Source organism: Musca autumnalis, unplaced genomic scaffold, assembly GCF_047663935.1.
Source record: "Musca autumnalis isolate F117 unplaced genomic scaffold, ASM4766393v1 scaffold_2, whole genome shotgun sequence".
Classification (NCBI taxonomy): Eukaryota; Metazoa; Arthropoda; class Insecta; order Diptera; family Muscidae; genus Musca; species Musca autumnalis.
The window spans coordinates 207,289,423-207,314,372 of NW_027411755.1; the positions used below are offsets into that span (position 1 = coordinate 207,289,423).

Genomic DNA, 24,950 nt, shown 5'->3' on the forward strand with positions numbered 1-24,950 from the left:
ATAGACCCTTTCTTTCGGAAAGAAAGGGTGCTTCTATAGACCCTTTCTTTCAGAAAGAAAGGGTGCTTCTATAGACCCTTTCTTTCGGAAAGAAAGTGTGCATCTATAGACCCTTTCTTTCGGAAAGAAAGGGTGCTTCTATAGACCCTTTCTTTCAGAAAGAAAGGGTGCTTCTATAGACCCTTTCTTTCGGAAAGAAAGTGTGCATCTATAGACCCTTTCTTTCGGAAAGAAAGGGTGCTTCTATAGACCCTTTCTTTCAGAAAGAAAGGGTGCTTCTATAGACCCTTTCTTTCAGAAAGAAAGGGTGCTTCTATAGACCCTTTCTTTCGGAAAGAAAGTGTGCATCTATAGACCCTTTCTTTCGGAAAGAAAGGGTGCTTCTATAGACCCTTTCTAAGCGAAAGGGTGCTTCTATAGACCCTTTCTAAGCGAAAGGGTGGTTCTAAAGACCCTTTCTAAGAGAAAGGGTGCTTCTATAGATCCTTTCTAAGAGAAAAGATGCTTCTATAGGCCCTTTCTAAGAGAAAGGGTGCTTCTATAGATCCTTTCTAAGAGAAAGGGTGCTTCTATAGATCCTTTCTAAGAGAAAGGGTGCTTCTATAGATCCTTTCTAAGAGAAAGGGTGCTTCTATAGATCCTTTCTAAAAGAAAGGGTGCTTTTATAGACCCTTTCTAAGAGAAAGGGTGCTTTTATTGACCCTTTCTAAGAGAAAGGGTGCTTTTATAGACCCTTTCTAAGAGAAAGGGTGCTTTTATAGACCCTTTCTAAGAGAAAGGGTGCTTTTATAGACCCTTTCTAAGAGAAAGGGTGCTTTTATAGACCCTTTCTAAGAGAAAGGGTGCTTTTATAGACCCTTTCTAAGAGAAAGGGTGCTTTTATAGACCCTTTCTAAGAGAAAGGGTGCTTTTATAGACCCTTTCTAAGAGAAAGGGTGCTTTTATAGACCCTTTCTAAGAGAAAGGGTGCTTTTATAGACCCTTTCTAAGAGAAAGGGTGCTTTTATAGACCCTTTCTAAGAGAAAGGGTGCTTTTATAGACCCTTTCTAAGAGAAAGGGTGCTTCTATAGACCCTTTCTAAGAGAAAGGGTGCTTTTATAGACCCTTTCTAAGAGAAAGGGTGCTTTTATAGACCCTTTCTAAGAGAAAGGGTGCTTCTATAGACCCTTTCTAAGAGAAAGGGTGCTTTTATAGACCCTTTCTAAGAGAAAGGGTGCTTTTATAGACCCTTTCTAAGAGAAAGGGTGCTTTTATAGACCCTTTCTAAGAGAAAGGGTGCTTTTATAGACCCTTTCTAAGAGAAAGGGTGCTTTTATAGACCCTTTCTAAGAGAAAGGGTGCTTTTATAGACCCTTTCTAAGAGAAAGGGTGCTTTTATAGACCCTTTCTAAGAGAAAGGGTGCTTTTATAGACCCTTTCTAAGAGAAAGGGTGCTTTTATAGACCCTTTCTAAGAGAAAGGGTGCTTTTATAGACCCTTTCTAAGAGAAAGGGTGCTTTTATAGACCCTTTCTAAGAGAAAGGGTGCTTTTATAGACCCTTTCTAAGAGAAAGGGTGCTTTTATAGACCCTTTCTAAGAGAAAGGGTGCTTTTATAGACCCTTTCTAAGAGAAAGGGTGCTTTTATAGACCCTTTCTAAGAGAAAGGGTGCTTTTATAGACCCTTTCTAAGAGAAAGGGTGCTTTTATAGAGCCTTTCTAAGAGAAAGGGTGCTTTTATAGACCCTTTCTCAGAGAAAAGGGTGCTTCTATAGACCCTTTCTCAGAGAAAAGGGTGCTTCTATAGATCCTTTCTCAGAGAAAAGGGTGCTTCTATAGACCCTTTCTCAGAGAAAAGGGTGCTTCTATAGACCCTTTCTCAGAGAAAAGGGTGCTTCTATAGATCCTTTCTCAGAGAAAAGGGTGCTTCTATAGACCCTTTCTCAGAGAAAAGGGTGCTTCTATAGACCCTTTCTCAGAGAAAAGGGTGCTTCTATAGACCCTTTCTCAGAGAAAAGGGTGCTTCTATAGACCCTTTCTCAGAGAAAAGGGTGCTTCTATTGACCCTTTCTCAGAGAAAAGGGTGCTTCTATAGACCCTTTCTCAGAGAAAAGGGTGCTTCTATAGACCCTTTCTCAGAGAAAAGGGTGCTTCTATAGACCCTTTCTCAGAGAAAAGGGTGCTTCTATAGACCCTTTCTCAGAGAAAAGGGTGCTTCTATAGACCCTTTCTCAGAGAAAAGGGTGCTTCTATAGACCCTTTCTCAGAGAAAAGGGTGCTTCTACAGACCCTTTCTCAGAGAAAAGGGTGCTTCTATAGACCCTTTCTCAGAGAAAAGGGTGCTTCTATAGCAGAGGAAGGCATTGTGACTCACAAGAGAGCCAATGTGCTCTAAGTGAGCGTAAATTGGCTATCGCTCACAGCCTGTGTAGATGCTAACACGTTGCGAGCAACAACAAATTTACGCTCATTGAGAGCACAAGGGAGATCCAAAAAATTTTTCTGCCTCACTCTGTTCTATAGACCCTTTCTAAGCAAAAGGGTGCTTCTATAGACCCTTTCTAAGAGAAAGGGTGCTTCTATAGACCCTTTCTAAGAGAAAGGGTGCTTCTATAGACCCTTTCTAAGAGAAAGGGTGCTTTTATAGACCATTTCTAAGAGAAAGGGTGCTTTTATAGACCCTTTCTAAGAGAAAGGGTGCTTCTATAGATCCGTTCTAAGAGAAAGGGTGCTTCTATAGATCCGTTCTAAGAGAAAGGGTGCTTCTATAGATCTGTTCTAAGAGAAAGGGTGCTTCTATAGATCCGTTCTAAGAGAAAGGGTGCTTCTATAGACCCTTTCTAAGAGAGAGGGTGCTTCTATAGACCCTTTCTAAGAGAAAGGGTGCTTCTATAGATCCGTTCTAAAAGAAAGGGTGCTTCTATAGACCCGTTCTAAAAGAAAGGGTGCTTATATAAACCCTTTCTAAGAGAAAGGGTGCTTATATAAACCCTTTCTAAGAGAAAGGTTGCTTCTATAGACCCGTTCTAAGAGAAAGGTTGCTTCTATAGACCCGTTCTAAGAGAAAGAGTGCTTCTATAGACCCTTTCTAAGAGAAAGGGTGCTTCTCTAGACTCTTTCTAAGAGAAAATGTGCTTCTATAGACCCTTTCTCAGAGAAAGGGTGCTTCTATAGACCTTTTCTAAGAGAAAGGGTGCTTCTATAGACCTTTTCTAAGAGAAAGGCTGTTTCTATAGACCCTTTCTAAGAGAAAGGGTGCTTCTATAGACCCTTTCTAAGAGAAAGGGTGCTTCTATAGACCCTTTCTAAGAGAAAGGGTGCTTCTATAGACCCTTTCTAAGAGAAAGGGTGCTTCTATAGACCCTTTCTAAGAGAAAGGGTGCTTCTATAGACCCTTTCTAAGAGAAAGGGTGCTTCTATAGACCCTTTCTAAGAGAAAGGGTGCTTCTATAGACCCTTTCTAAAAGAAAGTGTGCTCCTGCGGGCACATATATAGAACAGCAACCCTTTCTGAATGAAAGAGCATTTCTATACACCCTTTCTGAAAGTAAGGGTGCTTCTATAGACCCTTTCTTTCAGAAAGGATGCTTCTATATAGACACTTTCTTTCAGAATGGGTTCTTCTATAGACCATTTCTAAGAGAAAGGGTGCTTCTATAGACCCTTTCTAAGAGAAAGGGTGCTTCTATAGACCCATTCTAAGAGAAAGGGTGCTTCTATAGACCCTTTCTAAGAGAAAGGGTGCTTCTATAGACCCTTTCTAAGAGAAAGGGTGCTTCTATAGACCCTTTCTAAGAGAAAGGGTGCTTCTATAGACCCTTTCTAAGAGAAAGGGTGCTTCTATAGACCCTTTCTAAGAGAAAGGGTGCTTCTATAGACCCTTTTTAAGAGAAAGGGTGCTTCTATAGACCCTTTCTAAGAGAAAGGGTGCTTCTATAGACCCTTTCTAAAAGAAAGTGTGCTCCTGCGGGCTGTTACTGGAAGTAAGTGTGCTTCTGTAGACCCATTCTGAAAGAAAGTGGTTTCCTGTGGTCACCTCGTTGTCTACTGATAACCTTAACTAACGTGTGAAATTACGTATACGCAGTTTGTTCATACAAACGACAGAAGTCCATTGAACTAGACGGTGAACTAGGTCGTTCAATTGAACTATATTGGCACAATTGTACTAACCATGTCTCTTTGCAGTTTTTGGTGGCAGTTACATCTCCAAATACGTAATCCAGTGTTTTTTTATTAGATTATTCCGCCCGATAGTATGCCTGTCACTTTTTCTTTCAAAAGATTAATCGTCATGTACTAAATATAAAATTCGATTGTAGATGGCGTCGTGTCAGAGTCTTTCAGTTCTTACCACTTTTTATTCGTAAAGTATTTCCTTATGGGTACTTTACACGATATGTTTTTTTACATATGAGTTGTCACTTTTTATATACAAAATGTATACGCAAAGTGACAACACATATGTAAAATAACATATCGTGTAAAACACCCATTACTTCAAAAAGCATAGAGTTTATACGAGAGCTGTTCACAACTTCTAACATTTTTTTCCACGTTTACTATTTAAAGAGTAAAGGAGCAAAAATTGTATTAGAAATTTCGGATTAGTGAGAAGTGTTCATAAATATTAATTTTAAAATCAAAATTGTTTAAAATATCTGCGTTTAAATAAAAGATCTTGCCTTGATATCTGTAAAAAGAGAAGTTTTTTGGTAGCTCTAAATCCTGTCTGCAATTTTTTGCTATTATATCCAGACTTCTTTCATCTTCTTTTCATTAATTTTTTTTTTTTTGCGCCATAACAAAAGATTTTTGTAATCCAAATTACAAACACCTTATTGTCTTACTTCCCTTTTGTTTATTTGTAAACGGCTTTTGGTTATGATTTCGAGCATATTTTTTTTCATTCTTCTTTTAGCTGAGGCATGCATATTTGTGCTTTGGTCTTTTTTTGTTTTCTCATTCATATTTATTTCATTTCTTGTGTTTTTTTTGTTTGTTGTTACCTTTTGAATATAATTTGCAAAATAATATGGTAGACCACAACAACAAAAACAAACAACAAAAACTATTGTCGTCGTCGTCGTGAATGGAAAGAAGGTGTTGCTTTGGCGGTTCATATTTCATTTGTGTTTTCTTTTTCCCCCCAGAATGTAGTTCCTTTTCTTCTTATTTATGGCCATCCCAAAATGTATTCATAGAATTTTGTTTTATAGAATTTGTTTTCCTTGTTTCTGGGTTTCTATGTTTGTTTTGTTTTTAAAAGAAAGAAAAGTTAAATTATTCACTTGTATTATGAGTAGTTTATTTTTGTTGTTTGTTCTTATTGTACCTAAACTAGATGTTGTAGAGTAATAATTAAAACAAGTAAGAAAGTATCAGTAAGCTGTGCCGACGGAGATCCCGTGTCGACCAAAACTAAAAAACCTCCTTAGTACATTTTTTTCAAATGATAATTTTTTAAGAAAATAAAGTTGTTTTTTGTATTTTTCTTTTTATTTATTTCTCCTTTTTTTGTCTCGAAAAACAAAAATTTAAGGATTTCAGAATTTAATAAAAAAAATTAAGGAGTAGATTATGGATGGCAACCCTACTTCAGTTGCGTTGCAGACTGCAAATTTAATAATAGAAAACTCCATTTCAAAATAGACATGCAAAGCTGAATTTTGGTGGAAAGCTACGGTTAGAAGTAACGTCCTAAAAGTCCCCATCGATCCCATGTGTGCAAACGAAGTTATTCAGGGTCAAAGGTCATTTTTGGTGGCCTTATATAGTTGTTTGACTTTTTCTTAAAAACGGTAAGACCTATCAGAAATCGACTAAAGTAAAAGTCGTAAGCTTAATAATTGTCTACAAGAATGATCTTTATGACTATTCAATAGGAGTTACCATTCTTGTGATATCGTGATATAAGTGTCAAATTACACATAAGTAAGCTGTGTAAGAACATCATGAGGGGGCGTACCGGTTAAAACAACAACCCCATGTGTTAGGTATTTCCATAAGCCTTCATACGATACCCACTTTGCAGAAATCGGTAAAGTAGAACTGTGTCACGGACCCTTAACCGGGTTGCTCTGTTTATGAAATATCACGCGTACTATTTTAGCTAATGTTTTCGAATTTTTGTGGGGGATGTACCGGAAGTGGACCGACAAGCACCACCTTCGAATTTCATCTAATATTCGAAGAAATATTACGATATGCAAAGTGTGGATCAACTCAGTATTTGGTTCGAGAGTTCTAATGCTCTCCAGCCACTTTATGGTGCCATAGAGGGTTTTTACACTTTTTTGGCTGTTTTTTCAAGAAGTATGGACTTGCCCCTGAAAAAACTTTTACCGTCGTAATTGAGGCAGCGAATAAAAGTTGCTTCAACAAAAATCAAAGTGATTCAAGAGTAGTTATTAAAGTGAACTTATCCAAAATTTTGTGTGGGAGGTACCCGAAGGAGTGGACAAATGTAGTCCACATTCGAACCTGATATACATTTGGTAGATATATTGGGATATGCAAAGACCAAATCGGTCACTACCATCAGGAGTTATCATGCGCACAATTTTTTCATAAATTTTTTTAACTCTTGGGGGGGAGGTACCTGATATGGCTTATCTTCGAACTTCAACTAAGTTTGGACAAAATATTACGAAGGCCAAATTTTGGACCGAATCGGCAGATCCGTTCAAGAGTTATCTCACGCTCCAAACACTACACACGATGTCATAGGGGTTTTTTTTTGCACCTTTCAGGCTATTTTCTCAGGAAGTATGAACGTGCCCCTGATAAACTTGTACTGTCGTATAGAGGACAGTGAATAGAAGTTGTTACAACAAAAATCAAAGTGATTCGAGAGCAGGTCCTAAACTGAACTTTTCCGAAATTTTGTGTGGGAGGTACCCGAAGGAGTGGACCGATTGAGTCCATATTTAAACCTCATCTAAGTCTGGTAGAGGAAAGAGGACACTTTCGCGCATCTTTCTGTTTGTCAAAATCTTGTTTCATGTTGTTCCCTAAAAGTACTCCACTAAAGTTGGAATCTCACTAAACTTTAGTACCTGAGGAAATATAAAATAGCTCACTATGTCTAAACGCTACGGTATTTTATTACATTTTTTGAACACAATATCTGTTATAGTTTCCGAGAAATATCTACATCTTTCTCCAGAAATTTGCAAAAGGACCCATCAAAATGTTTGGTGCCATTCAATCATGGGTGCAAGTGATCTGGCATGCCATCTTTTTAGCATCTTTATCGATGAATTTTATATGAGCGTGAACCCCAAAAGATGCTATTCATTTTTGGATCCAAAGCATGTCACTTACATCAATGCTTTGACATGTCATTTTCATCAACCCTCTGCAATGACATTATCATTACGACCGAGTTTTAACAACGTTGATTGTGATTTCGAGTCTCCGACAAATTGTAAATAATTAATCATATATATATATATATATTTAGAAAAATGTGTATAAATAAAAACACAAAATTCATCTCTATTGGATCGATGGAATGGGTTCAAATGCTGATGAAAAGATTAGATCTTTCACGACTTCCTTTGCATGGGGTCAAATGCTGATGAAAAGATCGGCTCTTTCACGACTTCGTTTGCCTTGGTTCAAATGCTAATGAAAAGATCGGATCTTTCACGACTTCGTTTAAACCAATGCAAAAGATGCCATTCCTTAATATTTCGCTGGGGAAGGCATGTCCCCATCCTCTGCTTTTTGCAAGCATCGGAACGTTAGAAGCTACAGGTGACGGAGAACATAGTTTTCTGCATCACGAAAACCATGAGTCGTATTCCGAAATGTCTGCTCCGAGCTCTTTTGGTCCATGCAGGAACAGAGAAGAACCCCGGGCCAAGGATATGTTCCGTTGTTAATATCGACCATATGTAATTGATGTAGGGAATAGGAGCATTTCCGAGGCTGCTCTGACCTTAGCCGCCTCCAGGACTAATGCAATAGAAGTTATGTTGCTACTCAGAAACATCTTCCAGCGTGTCTCCAACTTCGTCGTCGTCGAAATATGAGACACCTTCCCAGTCTCCCCAACAACAACAAGGGCAGCATCTTACACTAATTGTGTTGTTCAGCACCCCGGGAATACATTGTACCTGTAATTAAATTTCAACAGTCTCTACAACAAAGTCAGCGAAGTTGTAGACTTTGAGTCGGAGAAGCATCCTCTGCTTCTTTTTTGCAAGCATCGGAACGTTGGAAGCTACAGGTGACGGAGAACATAGTTTTCTGCATCACGACTCATGGTTTTCGTGATGCAGAAAACTATGTTCTCCGTCACCTGTAGCTTCCAACGTTCCAATGCTTGCAAAAAAGCAGCAGAGGATGCTTCTCCGACTCAAAGTCTACAACTTCGCTGACTTTGTTGTAGAGACTGTTGAAATTTAATTACAGGTACAATGTATTCCCGGGGTGCTGAACAACACAATTAGTGTAAGATGCTGCCCTTGTTGTTGTTGGGGAGACTGGGAAGGTGTCTCATATTTCGACGACGACGAAGTTGGAGACACGCTGGAAGATGTTTCTGAGTAGCAACATAACTTCTATTGCATTAGTCCTGGAGGCGGCTAAGGTCAGAGCAGCCTCGGAAATGCTCCTATTCCCTACATCAATTACATATGGTCGATATTAACAACGGAACATATCCTTGGTCCGGGGTTCTTCTCTGTTCCTGCATGACCAAAAGAGCTCGGAGCAGACATTTCGGAATATACTGTCGACAAAAAAAAAAAAAAAAAAAAAAAAAACGATCTAAGACCTGCTCTCTGCAATTTTGTGAAAAAAAAATTAATTTTGTGTGTGGGACATACCCGAAGGAGTGGATCAATACGAGGGTCACTAAAAACCTTCTGGCCAGGCGTTATTTGACATTTTTTGGGAAGTTTAACAGTTTTTGGCCTAAGTGTACTCAGAACAGTTTGACATACGACCATGTGTTGGGTTGTTTACAGTGGCTTAATTGAGACACCTCCAAAACATGGTTTTTGAACGCTTTTACAGCATCTACTGACGATTGCTGCGATTTTCGGGCTCATACGCATAGTTTCATGAATCGTCACCTGGATCCACCTTATAAACTTCTTTTGAAGCACCGTCTTTGAAGCACGGCGTATTTTTTTCGAAATTTCTTGCACCGACCAACACTGGATCCAACGAGAGAACCCCCATTTTTGGTGCCAACCGCTCATGCAATATCAAATGTTAGTTGGTGGAATAAATGCCCAAGGATGCCAACATCTCACGGTACCTAACATGGCGATTTTGCATTATCCGTTCACGCACGGCTTAATTTTGCCTGCACAACGACCGTTTTTGGACGACCCTCACGAACTTCGTTTTTTTGGCAAGTCTCGGCCACGAATGATTTCATTGAACCACTTTTTCATAGTGCTATAGGATGGTCCTTTATCGACATACAAAGTTTTAATTTTATCGATCCACTCTTGCCGTGATTATCCATGTCGAAATTGTGAAAAATTATCGGACGAAAATGTTCACCATTAAATTCACTTTTTTATGCAAAGTGATTTTTTCAAGTCACTGTAAACATCACAACAAATGGTCGTATGTGAAACTGTCCTGAGTACGCTTAGGCTCAAAACTGTCAAACTTTCAAAAAAATGTAAAATGACTCCTTTAGTGACCCTCGTATAGACCACCTTCTAACTTAATGTAAGTTTGGACAAAAATATTACGGTTGATCGGTTTGAAAGCTATGCACGATAGCACGATAGCTTTCAAACCGGTGCGCACGGCACCTGTCAGCCAGATAGACCGACATACGAGCAGCAACCCCGCGACAGCCGGTTATATGCTTCAAGAGTTAGTTCCCTAACTCTTGGGTCTTTAGGTTTCGTACGAGGAAGCTCATTTGCTAGTTCCGTCGCCTCTGCTGAGAATTTTTTGCCTAATTTCGGGTATTGCACCAGCAGGTATGTTGTGAGCTTCTTCAGCTGTGATGATGTCTCGGCAAATTCTCTCAGCTGCCCGATGCTCTAAGGAAATGGCGCGCTCTTTGAAGCAGTGAACCTTGCCAATCAGATTTTCCATGGTTCAGAAAAGTACTGCGTTGAGCGGTTATAAAGTCGAGTGGCCTATTAAGGGAGACGTGATAGGAAGGTGATCCGAGACATTTATCAGATCAGGTGACACAAGGGTGTTTTCTGGTGAGCTTTGAGGATCCCCTCTTGTCCTCGTAGGAACGTCTTTGTTCACCTTGCAAAATGTGGAGCTCTTGATTTGCTTAGGCGGTGCTGTACCCCTCTGGCCATTGCCTAGGTCGGAATACCAAAGCTCATGATCAGCATTGTAGAACCCTTGTCCTCCAAAAGCGAACTATCATTTATTCGTCTGCCTAGACGGACAGCAATCCTACGACAGCCGGTTGGTTATATGCCCCGGCTGTCGTGGGATTGCTGTTGTGCATCTCTCGGTCTGTCTGGCAGGCTGGTGTGCACGAGCCATCTTCATATTTTAGATCAAATTCGAACCACTCCTTCGGCTACGTCCAACACACTCAAAATTTATGTTCTTTTTACAAAATTGCAGTTTAGGGAATTTTTTGTTGCAAAATTTTCTTCAAATTTCATTTATTTCAATTTTGGATGTTTAATTCTTCCTCCTACCTTTTAATTTAAATTGAATTCCAGATTCAATTCTTAACCAGTTGCATTGGTGCAACCCTCTCATAGATTTGATATAGTTTTGCTTATAACTCAATTTGAATTTCCCGCAAAACCCTTAGCAAGCGAAATTAGAATCTTTCTCTTGGAAAAGTAAGAACTTTTCCACCGAAAATTTCAACCAAACTCTGACACAAAAAGCAATCGGAATATAAACGGAGCAGAAAAAGTTAAAGTGCCACTGAACCATAACAATGACACCGAAAACCAACATCGCCACCGCGCGGCACATCAAACCTACGAGTACATACATACACACAGGCACACACACACATACAACAACAGACAGCATCAGCCATTCAGTCATCCAGTAGAACCACCTGACTTAACTTTTGATGATGACGAATGAAAATGCTTATCAAAACTGACAAAATGTAGTTATTTTTTTTTTTTGCTGTTGTTGTTGTTGTTCTCGGTAAAAGTCCCAGTAAACACAACAAACTATTCCTGAAAAGTTATACTAGCAAAACACATCCGCACGAATGCGAATATCATTCGATGTTCGCCCGCCAACAATGCAAATATCATTTCACATGAAGAAAGGGAAGGGAGAGGGAGTGATACAGAGAGGGAGTGGGGATTATAAAACCCAACCACAATCCAATCCAGCTTACCAATCAGGAAAATTTTCAAATCCATTCATTCAAAGGATATATACAGAGATGTAGTGCATCACAGGCTACAATGTATCCTTACAGCTTTATTGCATGTCATTTGAAATTCGTCCTGTTTTTTTTTTCTTCATTTGTGTGCGTGCGTTTGTGTCTGTGTTTGATGAAATGAATGCAAAATGTAAGAATCTAATCTGTCTCTGCCAGAGTAAGTTGGGGGTAGGTGATATAGAATATCCATGTCCTGATCATCATCATAAAAAAAGAGTTGTAATAGGTGTTTGTGAAGCAATAGATCCGCCGGAGGCCACATCTTGCAACAACTGGCAAATGTGAATGATTGCTATTACTATCCTGATAAGGATAAAGAGAATGCTTATGACGAGGAGGAGAACGATGCCGATTGCTTTCATTCAAAATTGTCATAAATAATTTATCAACACTTAAAGAAAGGAAGCTCTTCAAATGGAAGTACAACAAGTTGCTGCTGCAATGCTATTTAGTTGCAATTGAAAATTGTTGTAGTAAGATGAGTGTTTGTGTGCGTGAACACATCTTTCAATTGCCTTTCATGAAATGACTTATTTAAATGGATGAAAGCACATTAAACTCGAATCTAAATGGGCCATAACATGAAAAAAGCTTTTAAAAACAATTTCTCCATTTAATCTTCTGAAAAGAGGTTTTGTGGAAGACTGCAGATACAGTAGAGCCGGATTTTAATGACCTGAACAGTAAAAAGTTGATACACATTAATCTGTCCAAGTGGTTCCTGCTTCAGTTTTTCCACTACTTTTTAGTCCGGTCAAAATAGACATGCGTATAAGGGGGAAATAGCAAAAATTCCCACAAAGCTGAATTTTGGTGGAGAGCTAGGGTTGGCCATTAGAAGCAACGTCCTAAAAGTCCCCATCGATCCCATGTGTGCAAAACAAGTTATTCGGGGTCAAAGGTCATTTTTGGAGGCATTATTCAGTTTTTTTAATTTTTCTCAAAAACGGTAAGACTTAGAAAAAGCCGACTAAAATAAAAGTTGTAGATTTAATAATTATCTATAAGAGCGGTCTTTACGATTTTTAAAAAAGACTTCCCATTTTCGAGATATCGCGATCTAAAGGTCAAATAAAAAATTAGCCGCGTAAGTACATTATGAGGGGAACCGGTTAAAGTAATGACACTATGTGTTAGATACTTCCATAAGCTTTCAAACGATATCCACTTTGCAGTAATCGGTTCAGTAGAACCGGGTCTAACCCGGTTTTTAAATTTGGCCTTTCGGGTCGAATAACCGGCGAACCGGATCCGCAACCGTTGAAAATTATACATTTCCGTAATCAGCGCAACAAACCCTACCTTCTAACAAATCTTGAAAAAAATCGGGGAGTTTTCGTTGGGGTCGTTCCCGTTGGGCTAACAATTATACATGTGGGTTAAATGGGCTATTTTTGCATAAAATGACTCTAACATTGAATCACTCTACTAAACACGCTCCGATTTTGTTGGAATTTTTTTTTAAAGATAGCTATAATTTCTCTCTTCAAGAAAATATATTTTTTTTGGGGTACAGACCCGGTTACTTCGCTTATTTTAGTCGGTTCGTATGAATATGTGCATATTTCCCCTATAAGTGCATAAAAATCATGTGTTTTTTAGAACAGCTATATCTCAAGAATGGTTCCTTCTAGGAAAAAAATTATAAATATCAAACTTGTAGATAATTTTTCTGTCTACAATATTTACTTCAATCACTTTTTGATTAGATCAACCGTTTTCAAAAAATAAATCCGAAAGCATAAAAACCATTAAAATTTGACCTTTGACCCCGAATAACTTTTTTTGCACACATGGGATCGATGGGGACTTTTAGGACGTTGCTTCTAACGGCAAACCCTAGCTCTCCATCAAAATTCAGCCGTGTGGGAATTATTGCTATTTCAATGTCTATTTTGACCGGACTATTTGTGTTGGGCGGAATTTTTTCCATCCTAGTCCAAAATCTGTGGTATTCCTGCCCTGAGTGTCTAATGACACTCTGATAACAAGACCTCCATTCTCCGGACTGTGGGTAACCAGTTTTCATGAGCTTGTCCGGAGATTGCGATTTTGCCTACGGGATATTGTCAGTATTCGTGCAGGATCCACAGGGGCAGGCGATCACCTTCACACTATCAATCTCTAGTTGGCCTACTTGCCAGAGTTCGCCAAGGTCATCTATTGTTGAAGGAAGAACTTCCAAGATCTGCTGGTCTTCCATAAAAAGTCTCCTTGTGTTCTATAAAAAGATCTCCTGGTCTTCCATAAAAAGTCTCCTTGTGTTCTATAAAAAGATCTCCTGGTCCTACGCAAGAAAACATGTTGTTCCTTCCGACCTTCTATGAGTAGATTTGTGTGACCTTCTATTCTTCTATAAGAAGATCACCTGGTCTTGTATAAGAAGACCTTCTCGTCTTCTATGAGAATACCTATTGGTCTTCTATTAGCAGACCGCATAGTCTTCCGCGATAAGACCTCCTGGTCTTCCATGAGAAGACCTCCTGGTAGTCCATGAGAAGGCCTCCTGGTCTTCTATGAAAAGACCTTCTTGCCTTCTATAAGATCACCTCCTGGTCTTCTATAAGAACAAATCCTGGTCTTCTATAAGAAGACCTTCTGGTCTTCTCTAAGAGGACCTCCTGGTCTTCTATAAGAACACCTCCTGGTCTTCTATAAAAAGACCTCCTGGTCTTCTATGAGAAGACCTCCTAGTCTTCTATGAGAAGACCTCCTGGTCTTCTATGAGAAGACCTCCTGGTCTTCTATGAGAAGATATCCTGGTCTTCTTTGAGAACACCTTCTGGTCTTCTATGAAAATACCTTATTGCCTTCTATAAGAAGACTTCCTGGTCTTCTATGAGAATACCTCCTGGTCTTCTGTGAGAAGACCTCCTGGTTTTCTATGAGAAGACCTCTTGGTCTTCTATGAGAATACCTCCTGGTCTTCTATGAGAAGACCTCTTGGTCTTCTATGAGCAGATCTCCTGCTCTTCTATGAGAATGGCTCCTGGTCTTCTATAAAAAGACCTCCTGTTCTTCTATGAGAATACCTCCTGGTCTTCTATGAGAATACCTTCTGGTCTTCAATGAGAAGACCTCCTGGTCTTTTATGAGAAGATCTCCTGGTCTTCTATAAGAAGACTTCTTGGTCTTCTATGAGAATACCTCCTGGTCTTCCATGATAATACCTCCTGGTCTTCTATGTGAAGATCTCCTGTTCTTCTATGAGAATACCTCCTGGTCATCTATGAGAAGACCTCCTGGTATTCTGTGAGAATACCTCCTGATCTTCTATGAGAAGATCTCCTGGTCTTCTATGAGAAGACCTTCTGGTCTTCTATGTGAAGACCTTCTGGTCGTCTATGAGAAGACCTCCTGATATTCTATGAGAAGACCTCCTGGTATTCTGTGAGAATACCTCCTGATTTTCTATGAGAAGACCTCCTGGTATTCTGTGAGAATACCTCCTGATTTTCTATGAGAAGACCCCCTGGTATTCTGTGAAAATACCTCCTGATCTTCTATGAGAAGGTCTCGTGGTCTTCTATGTGAAGACCTCCTGGTCTTCTATGTGAAGACCTCCTGGTCTTCTATGTGAAGATCTCCTGTTCTTCTATGAGAATACCTCCTGGTCTTCTATGAGAAGATCTCCTGGTCTTCTATGAGAAGACCTCCTGGTCTTCTACTAGAAGACTTCCTGTTCTTCTATGAGAACACATCCTGGTTTTCTATGAGAAGACCTCCTGGTGTTCTATGAGAATACCTCCTGGTCTTCTATGAGAATACCTCCTGGTCTTCTAAGAGGAGATCTCCTGACCTTCTATGAGAAGACCTCCTGGTCTTCTATGAGGAGACCTCCTGGTCTTCTATAAGAAGACCTCCTGGTCTTCTATTAAAAGACCTCCTGGTCTTCTATAAGAAGACCTCCTGGTCTTCTATAAGAAGACCTCCTGGTCTTCTATAAGAAGACCTCCTGGTCTTCTATAAGAAGACTTCCTGGTCTTCTATAAGAAGACTTCCTGGTCTTCTATGAGAAGACTTCCTGGTCTTCTATGAGAATAGTTCCTGGTCGTCTATGAGAAGACCTCCTGGTCTTCTATGAGAAGACCTCCAGGTCTTCTATGAGAAGACCTCCATGTCTTCTATGAGAAGACCTCCAGGTCTTCTATGAGAAGACCTCCTACGCTTCTATGAGAAGGTCTCGTGGTCTTCTATGAAAATACATTCTTGCCTTCTATAAGAAGACTTCCTTGTCTTCTATGAGAATACCACCTGGTCTTCTATAAGAAGACTTCCTGGTCTTCTATGAGAATACCTCCTGGTTTTCTATGAGAAGACCTCCTGGTCTTCTATGAGAATACCTCCTGGTCTTCTATGAGAATACCTCCTGGTCTTCTATGAGGAGATCTCCTGGCCTTCTATGAGAAGACCTCCTGGTCTTCTATGAGAAGACCTCCTGGTCTTCTATGAGAATGCTTCCTTGTCTTCTGTGAGACGGCCTCCTGGTCTTCTATGAGAAGAACTTCTGGTCTTCTATGAGAAGAACTCCTGGTCTTCTACAAGAAGACCTCCTAGTCTTCTATGTGAGAAGACCTGCGGGTCTTCTTATGAGAAGACCTCCGGGTCTTCTATGAGAATGCCTCCTCCTCTTCTATGAGAAGACCTCCTGGTCTTCTATAAGAAGGCCTCCTGGTCTTCTATCAGAAGACCTCCTGGTCTTCTATGAGAAGGCCTCATGGATTTCTATGAGAATACCTCCTGGTCTCCTATGAGAATACCTCCTGGTCTCCTATGAGAAGACCTCCAGGTCTTCTATGAGAAGAACTCCTGGTCTTCTATGAGAAGAACTCCTGGTCTTCTATGAGAAGACCTCCTGGTCTTTTATGAGAAGACCTCCTGGTCTTCTATGAGAAGACCTCCTAGTCTTCTATAAGAAGATCCCCTGGTCTTCTATGAGAAGACCTCCTGATTTTCTATGAGAAGGATTTCTATGAGAAGGCCTCATGGATTTCTATGAGAAGACTTCCTGGTCTTCTATGAGAAGACTTCCTGGTCTTCTGTGAGAATACCTCCTGATCTTCCATGAGAAGTCCTCCTGATCTTCTATGAGAAGACCTCCTGATCTTCTATGAGAAGACCTCCTGATCTTCTGTGAGAATACCTCCTGATCTTCTATGAGAAGACCTCCTGATCTTCTGTGAGAATACCTCCTGATCTTCTATGAGAAGACCTCCTGATCTTCTATGACAAGACCTCTTAGTCTTCTATTAAAAGACCTGGTCTTCTGTGAAAAGATTTCCTGGAGGATCTCCATTAGCAGACCTCCTGTCTTCCATTTTCACAACAGATGACCTTTACTCCTCTTTATGGGTGTATTTGGGAGGTAGCGCTTCGGCCAGAACGCATACAAACTTCGGTAAGCTATCGATTATCACTGATCCTTCCAGTAGCAGCAGCTTCGTCGATGATTGCTACTCCAAGTTCCTCTGGAGCGATTGGTCTACTGGTTTTCTTTTCTGTGCTGTCAACCATGAGAGGAGATCCGAAAAAATACCTTGTGGCTCAGCTTAGCTTAGCTTGTGAGGCTAAGATGACAGTGGTATCTTTCCTGCTCTCAGTCGTTTGGCAACAGGCAGAGCAAGTGGGAGGTTTGGGTTTCTGAATTAAGTTCTGTCTCTTAGCCGTGGCGTGTGGTTCCATTGATTACCGTTGGTATTAGTAGGAACCACACCCTCATGTGCAGAGCCCGGTTCCAGGTCAGACTTTCCAGCTTTCTGCATTTCTGGTTTAACCTGTTTTTGATTCATTGTCTTTGATTTAGCATCCTTTGACTTTGAGGGTTATCTTGTCCGTGTGGTGGCAGGGCCTCCCTTTGAAAGGGGGTGCTGTGGTCAATAGAATTGAATCTTCAACAAGTCAACATCGCTCCTAATTTGGCCTATGGGGGCAATAATAGTCGATAATGGAGCACCCGAGCTCCACTAGAACTAGACGTTTTCTGCTTTTTTCAGCCAAACTATACCTCACAACTTCTATACTACCGTCCCGTCCACCGTATGCTGGGTTTCTCCAGACGTGGGTTTACCTGAATTATTTATCATGGGCGTTGCGTTCTTGCCATCATTGGAATTTGGGGTTTTTTACGTCATAACTTAAAGGGGACCCTCCAGTATTATGGCAAGGACTTCACATGACATGCTCATTGAGACGCCCGTTCTGCAAATTGCAAACCTTACAACACCGATCGGCACGAATTCGTCTGACACCGAAGGAGATCTCTAATTAGGGGATCTCCAATTCGTAGGAGTCACTACGTTGATATCCTTTGGATGGTCACAAGTTCCCCCCACTCAGAATTTCCATTGTGGCTTTATACCTCCGCATTGCGCCAACATTGTTATCCCTGGCGGGGTGATTAACCGAGTTAGGACAAATGTTATAAATTGTTTTAAATATAGACCAAGTTCATAAGTGGACTATATCGGCCCCTAACAAAACTTCAACAATGTTAGACTATGTTTAATTTAAGGGCTGACATTTTAGGAAATTTTCTCCTTCTAACACTTTGGACTACACCACCCCTTGAAGGGAAACAGTTTCCCAGTAGACCAAAATTCAGAAATAAGGAGTCTAAGACCCGTAGAGTAAGACAAGCCGTTTCCAAAGGCGGGGTGATATCTTCGAAACTGTTTAAACTCTAATTTTCTGAAAATCCACACTCTTCAACATTCAAGATTTTTTTGAATATACCCGCAGGAGACCACATATCTTGGTTTTAAAGAAAATTATTTCTCAGGTCCCATTGATATTTCAATTTATTTTTCCCTCTTCTATAGTTTCACATAATAATAATTCCTTTTTTCTCTTCCTCTTTTTAGCATTGCTGAAGAAAAGAAAAAACTTGGCAACGACGATTACAAGGCACAAAACTATCAGTCAGCTTTGAAATTCTATTCAGATGCCATTTCACTATGTCCGGATTGTCCAACATACTATGCCAATCGGTCGGCATGTTACATGATGCTTTCGAACTATACGAATGCCTTGAACGATGCTCGTACCGCTGCACGTTTAGATCCAGCATTCGAAAAGGCCTATGTGCGTATTGCGAAATGTTGTGTGGCAAAGGGTGATATTATTGGTGCCGAACAGGCTATAAAGAAAATCGAAGAATTGGATCCTCAAAGTAATTCGGTCAATGCTGAAAAACAGGCCACACAACAACTGCGGCAACTGGAACAGACTGTACAATCCAATTATGACGCCAAGGCATATCGCAATGTAGTTTTCTATTTGGATTCGGCCATTAAATTGGCACCAGCCTGTTATAGGTAAGTGGAGCTAATGTCTTCCGGAAGGAAATGTATTAATCTCTCTTTCTGTCTTTTAGATACCGCCTACTAAAGGGTGAATGTTTGGCCTTGTTGGGCCGCTGTGATGAAGCCGTTGATATTGCCATTAGTGTCATGAAATTGGACAGTACCTCGGCCGATGCCATCTATGTACGTGGTCTATGCTTCTATTACACCGACAACCTGGAAAAGGGTATCAAACATTTTGAATTGGCATTGCAATTGGATCCCGACCACAAAAAAGCCAAGGAAATGCGTACAAAAAGTAAAACTCTCAAAGATATGAAAGAAAACGGCAATGTGCTCTTCAAAACTGGCCGTTATCGTGAAGCTCAAGCTGTCTATACGGAAGCCTTAAAAATCGATGAACTAAATAAGGACATCAATTCGAAACTTTTATACAACCGTGCTTTAGTCCATTCCAAGCTCAATAATTTACGTGATGCCGTAGCCGATTGTTCACGTGTCTTAGAGATCAATGATAAATATCTAAAAGCATTGCTGCTGCGTGCCCGCTGTTACAATGATCTGGAGAAATTCGACGAATGTGTCAATGATTATGAGGCTGCTGTACAAATACAGAAAACACCAGAAATCAAAAAACTTTTACGTGATGCTAAATTTGCATTGAAGAAATCGAAACGTAAGGATTACTACAAGATATTGGGTGTTTCACGTAATGCCGGTGAAGATGAAATTAAGAAGGCATATCGTAAGAAGGCTTTAGTCCATCATCCAGATCGTCATGCGAACAGTTCGCAGGAAGAGCGTAAGGAGCAGGAGTTGAAATTCAAAGAAATTGGTGAAGCCTATGCGATTCTCTCGGATCCTCGAAAAAAGATGCGTTACGATAGTGGTCAAGATATGGAGGAACATGATCAAGGTAAGAAGAAACTATATAAAAAAACAAGGTCACAGCTTTGTGTGGAAAAATTTGATTCCGCTTGGCAGATTTGTTGGTTTTCTATGGGAAGGACCTGTTGGGGTATACTAGCGGTCAATTGGAATTTCATGAGAAGACCTTATTATATCTTATAGAAAGAATTTTGATTTTTTAGAAAGACTCGTAACCTTCTATGGGAAGACGCTTCCATTTTCCACGAGAAGACCCTTTAGTCTTCTATGAGAAGACGCTTTGGTCTTCTATGAGAAGACGCTTTAGTTTTCTACGAGAAGACCATAAATCTTCTATGAGAAGACCTTAGATCTTCTACGAAAAGGCCTTGGATCTTCTATGAGAAGACCCTTTGGTCTTCTTTGAGATGAGCCCTTGGCCGTCTTTGAGATGACCATCTTTTGTTCTTCTATGAGAAGACTTTGGATCTTCTACGAGAAGGCCTTGAATCTTCTATGAGAAGACCTTGGATCTTCTACGAAAAGGCCTTGGAACTTCTATGAGAAGACCCTTTGGTCTTCTTTGAGAAGAGCCTTTGGCTCTTTGAGATGACCATCTTTTGGTCTTCTATGAGGAGACCTTGTATCTTCTACGAGAAGGCATTGGATCGTCTATGAGAAGACCTTGGATCTTCTATGAAAAGACGCTTTGATCTTTTTTGAGATGATCCCTTGGCTGTCTTTGAAATGACTATCTTTTGGCCTTTTATGAGAAGACCCTTTGGTTTTAATGAGAATATACTCTGATCTTCTATGAGATGTGCTTTGATCTTCTATGAGATGACCCTTTAATATTCTATGAGAGGACCATATGATCTTCTATGAAATGACTTTTTGATCTTCTAAGAGAAGACTCTTTGGTATTCTATGAGAAGACCCTTTGTTCGTCTATGTGATGACCCTTTGCTTTCTTTTAGATGACAACCCTTTGGTCTTCTATGAGACCCTTTGATCTTCTATGAGATGACCCTCTGGTCTTTTATGGGAAGAAATTCTGGTCTTTTATGAGAAGACCCTTTGGTAGTCTAAGAGAAGACCCTCTGGTCTTTTATAAGAAAACGTTCTTGTCTTATATGAGAAGCCCTGTGGTCTTCTATGAAAAGACCAGCTGGTCTTCTATGGGAAGACCCTGGATCTTTTATGAAAATCCCCTTTGGCCTTCTGTGAAAAAGATCCTCTGAACTTCTATAAGAAGATTCTTTGATTGCCTATGAGAATACCATTTTGTCTTCTATGAAATCATCCTTTAATCTTCTATGAGAAAATCCTACGATCTTCCATGACCCCTTTGTTTTGTTTGAGATGGCCCTTTGATCTTCTATGAGAAGACGTTCTGGTCTTCTATGAGAAGACCCTTTGGTAGTCTAAGAGAAGACTCTCTGGTCTTTTATGAGAAGCACCTGTGGTCTTCTATGAAAAGACCAACTGGTCTTCTATGAGAAGCCCCTTGATCTTTTATGAAAATGCCCTTTGGTCTTCTGTGAAAAGATCCTCTGAACTTCTATAAGAAGATTCTTTGATTGCCTATGAGACGACCATTTTGTCTTTTATGAAATCAGCCTTTGATCTTCTATGGGAAGATCCTTTGGTTTTCTATGAGAAGGCCATTTTGTCTTCTACGAAAGTACCCTTTGATCTTCTCTGAGAAGATCCTTTAGTCTTCTATGAGAATACATTTTTGTCTTCTATAAGAAGGGCCTTTGGTCTTCTACAAGAAGATTGTTTGATCTTCTCTGAGAAGATCCTTTGGTCTTCAATGAGAAGACCCTTAGGGCTTCTATGATAGATCCACTGGTCTTCTGTGAAAAGATCTTTTGGTCTTCTATGCGAAGAGTTTTGGTCTTTTATGAGAAGATCTCCTAATCTTCTATAAGAATGTCCTTTGGACTTCTGTAAGATGGCCCATGAAAACCCCCTTTTTGGAGAAGGCCCTTTGATCTTCAATAATAAGATCCTTTCGTCTTCTATGAGAAGACCCTTTGATCATCTATGAGAATACTCTTTGGTCTTTTATAAGAAGACCTTATTGGGTTTCCATCAGAAGACCCTTTGATATTCTATCAGAAAACACTTTGGTCTTCTATTAGAAGAACCTTTGGCCTTCTGCGAGAAAATTATTATTCTTTGAGAAGACCCTTTGGTCTTTTATGAGAATTTCTTTGGTTTTCTATGAGAATACCCTTTGGTCTTCTGTGAGAAGACCCTTTTGTCATCTGTTAGGAGACCTCTTTTTATTCTGATAGAAAACCATTTGGCTTTCTGTGAGAAGCCCTTAGGTCTTCTATGAGAAGACCCTTTGATGATATATAAGAACACCTTTTTGTCTCATATTAGAAGAACGTTTGGTCTTCTATGAGAAGGTCCTTTGGTCTTCTGTATGAAAATCCCTTTGTATTCTTCGAGAAGACCCTTTTGACATCTGTTAGAAGACCCGTTTGTCATCTGTTAGGATACCCCTTTGTCTTCTGATAGAAAACCATTTGGCTTTCTGTGAGAAGCCCTTAGATCCTCTATGAGAAGACGCTTTGATCTTCTATGAGAATATCCTTTGATGATATATAAGAACACCCTTTTGTCTCATATTAGAAGATCGTTTGGTCTTCTATGAGAAGGTCCTTTGGTCTTCTGTATGAAAATCCCTTTGTATTCTTTGAGAAGACCCTTTTGACATCTGTTAGAAGACCATTTGGCATTCTGTGACAAGCCCTTAGATCCTCTATGAGAAGACCCTTTTGTCTTCTGTTAGGAGACCCCTTTGTCTTCTGATAGAAAACCATTTGGCTTTCTGTGAGAAGCCCTTAGATCTTCAATGAGAAGACCCCTTGATCTTCTATGCAAATATCCTTTGATCATATATAAGAACACCCTTTGATCTTCTATGAGAAGGTCGTTTGGTCTTCTACGAGAAGGTCCTTTGGTCTTCTGTAAGAAAATCCCTTTATATTCTTTGAGAAGACCCTTTGGACATCTGTTAGAAGACCCTTTTGTCTTCTGTTAGAAGACCATTAGGCATTCTATGAGAATCCCTTAGATCCTCTATGAGAAGACGCTTTGATCTTCTATGAGAATATACTTTGATAATCGATAAGAACACCCTTTGGCCTTCTGCGAGAAAATACTTTGTTGTTTTAAGAGAAGACCCTCTGGTCTTCTGTGCGAAAATCTTTTTTCTTCATTGAGAAGACCATTTGGCCATTTTGGTCATCTGAGAGAAAATCCTTTAGTATTCTTTGAGAAGACCCTGGGTCTTCGAAAATAACATATTTTGGTCTCTTATGAGAAGTTTTTGTTGTTGTAACAGTGTTTTATTATTATGTTTGTATGTTCGTTCTCCTGTTCAATCTGGCTCTGGGCCTATCTCCAGTTCCAGGAAAGTGGCTACTTCGATGGGTTGTAACCACAGATCCACTGGAGTTAGATGGGTAGGTTTGGCGGCACAGTTAAAAAGGTGTTGTGTGTCGTGCGGGCCCATGCCGCATACTGGGCAGATGTCTTGCACGGCGCGATCGATTTCCGCCCAATAAGAATTTAGGCGACTGCAATATCCCGAGCGTAATTGAGCCAAAACTACTCTGGTTTGTCGTGGCAGCTGACGCTCTTCAGCTGCGATAGATGGGGGATGTACTCCGATGACTGCATTGACACTATAAGTCCTTTGGTCTTCTGTGAGAAGACCCTTTGGTTTGCTGTGAAAATATCCTTTGGTCATCGATAAGAACAGCCTTTGTTTGGACTTCTGTGAGAAGAAACTTTTGTGTTCTATGAGAAGAATTTTTGGACTTCTGTGGGATAATCCTTTGGTCTTCTGTGAGAAAATACTTTTGGTTTTTTATGAAAAGACCCTTTGGTCTTCTATGAAAAGACTTTCTGAATTTAAAATTCCACTAAATAATCATTTTCTTTTATTTATTTTTCAGCTGACATTGATCCATCCCATGTATTCCGGCACTTCTTCCAATTTGGTGGTGGCCCCGGTGGTCAGTCATCCTTCAATTTTGAATTTTAAAAGCGGATGAAAAAACTCAAAAGAAGAATGTTGCGTTTTTTGTAAAAAATAGCGAAAGAAAGGAAACAAACCCAAGACTCAAACACAGCCAATAACTACCACCACTCTAGAGAAACACACACACACACACAAACAACTATATCCACATCCATATGGATCATCATTTGTGGGGAAGTCCTGCCAACCAAACAGTCAGAGTAGTCAATAAATCAGTCAGTCATATGATCAAGTCAACAAAATATCATTGCGAAACGCAACAAACGAACAGAACAAATGATGATGAAGAACTCTTCTGCAAAATGGAAAAAATACTTAAGAAGAATAAGAATAGCATGGATATTATTCTAATACAAATAAATACAAATGATGGAAAATAAAAAACACAAACAACAAATTAAATTTTATAGATTTAAAAACCCCTATTAACTAATAATAATAATAATAAATAAAACAATAATTATTATTTAATGAAATTACAAACAAACAAAATATAAAACAAATTCTATATTCCAACAAGTGATGAAAAAGGAAAAGGAAGGAAACAAGGAAGGCAACAAGCCTCTGCAACAACTTTTCAAAGGAAAGATGATTGTAGCGAGGCGTACGAAAGTTTTGACGGAGCTGGATATTATATTTTTGTTTTTTTTTAAGTAATTTTTATTGTTGTTGTAAATGTTTTGTGTTACACATAACAAATACGATAAATAATAATATTTCTTAAAAGCTTTAACATTGATGTTTACACACATTTGTTTGTTTTTGGTCTCAAAATCAACCATTGTCCGATAATTGAAAGCGTTTTTTAAAATTTTGAAAGAAAATATCTTATAAGAAATTGTTTTTTAAAAATATATAAGTTTTACACAAAACCACTTAAAATAAATAAAATATTTCTCTTTATTGATGGCGATTCGTAAAATGGGAATCGATATTCTATATCCTCTTGTTTTTGTAGGAAACCTTGTTGTATAATAACTGAACCTATTATACAACAAGGTTTGCTTAGTCGTTAGCCAAGTGACACTGAAGGTAGCGAAAATATATTCTTCTTTTTAAAGATTTTTTTATTGTCTTTCATTGAAGTAATACAACAATTTTCTTATATAAAATGAAATATTTTGAATACAATCACAATAAAAATTGTAAAAAAAAAATATTCGTTTTAAACAAATTATGAAATTGTATTAATCAATTTAATGGACTTTGGGAAAATTTATAGCGTTCAGCTTTAGATGGTGAATTTTTATCTACAAAAGAATGAGAACTACCCGAGAGTTTTTTTCACTTTTTCCTTTAAGTTAAAACAGCAAAGAGACAAAACTCACGGGGAGTTTTCATTCAGAATAACCCCAAAGGTCTCTAAGGC

At 39.3% G+C, this 24,950-nt stretch overlaps 1 protein-coding gene across 3 annotated transcripts in view; it reads left to right on the forward strand.

The window, feature by feature from the left end:
* Positions 1–24,084, forward strand: part of Tpr2 (Tetratricopeptide repeat protein 2) — a 174,338-nt gene extending 150,254 nt beyond the window's left edge. For all 3 annotated transcript variants that reach the window (XM_073970690.1, XM_073970689.1, XM_073970691.1), the window contains exons 2-4: positions 18,211–18,663; positions 18,723–19,567; positions 23,496–24,084. In XM_073970690.1, coding sequence (XP_073826791.1) covers positions 18,211–18,663; positions 18,723–19,567; positions 23,496–23,584 — 1,387 coding nt within the window. In that variant the 3' untranslated portion in view covers positions 23,585–24,084. The remainder of the gene's footprint in view (positions 1–18,210; positions 18,664–18,722; positions 19,568–23,495) is intronic.
* Positions 24,085–24,950: the final 866 nt, after the last annotated feature.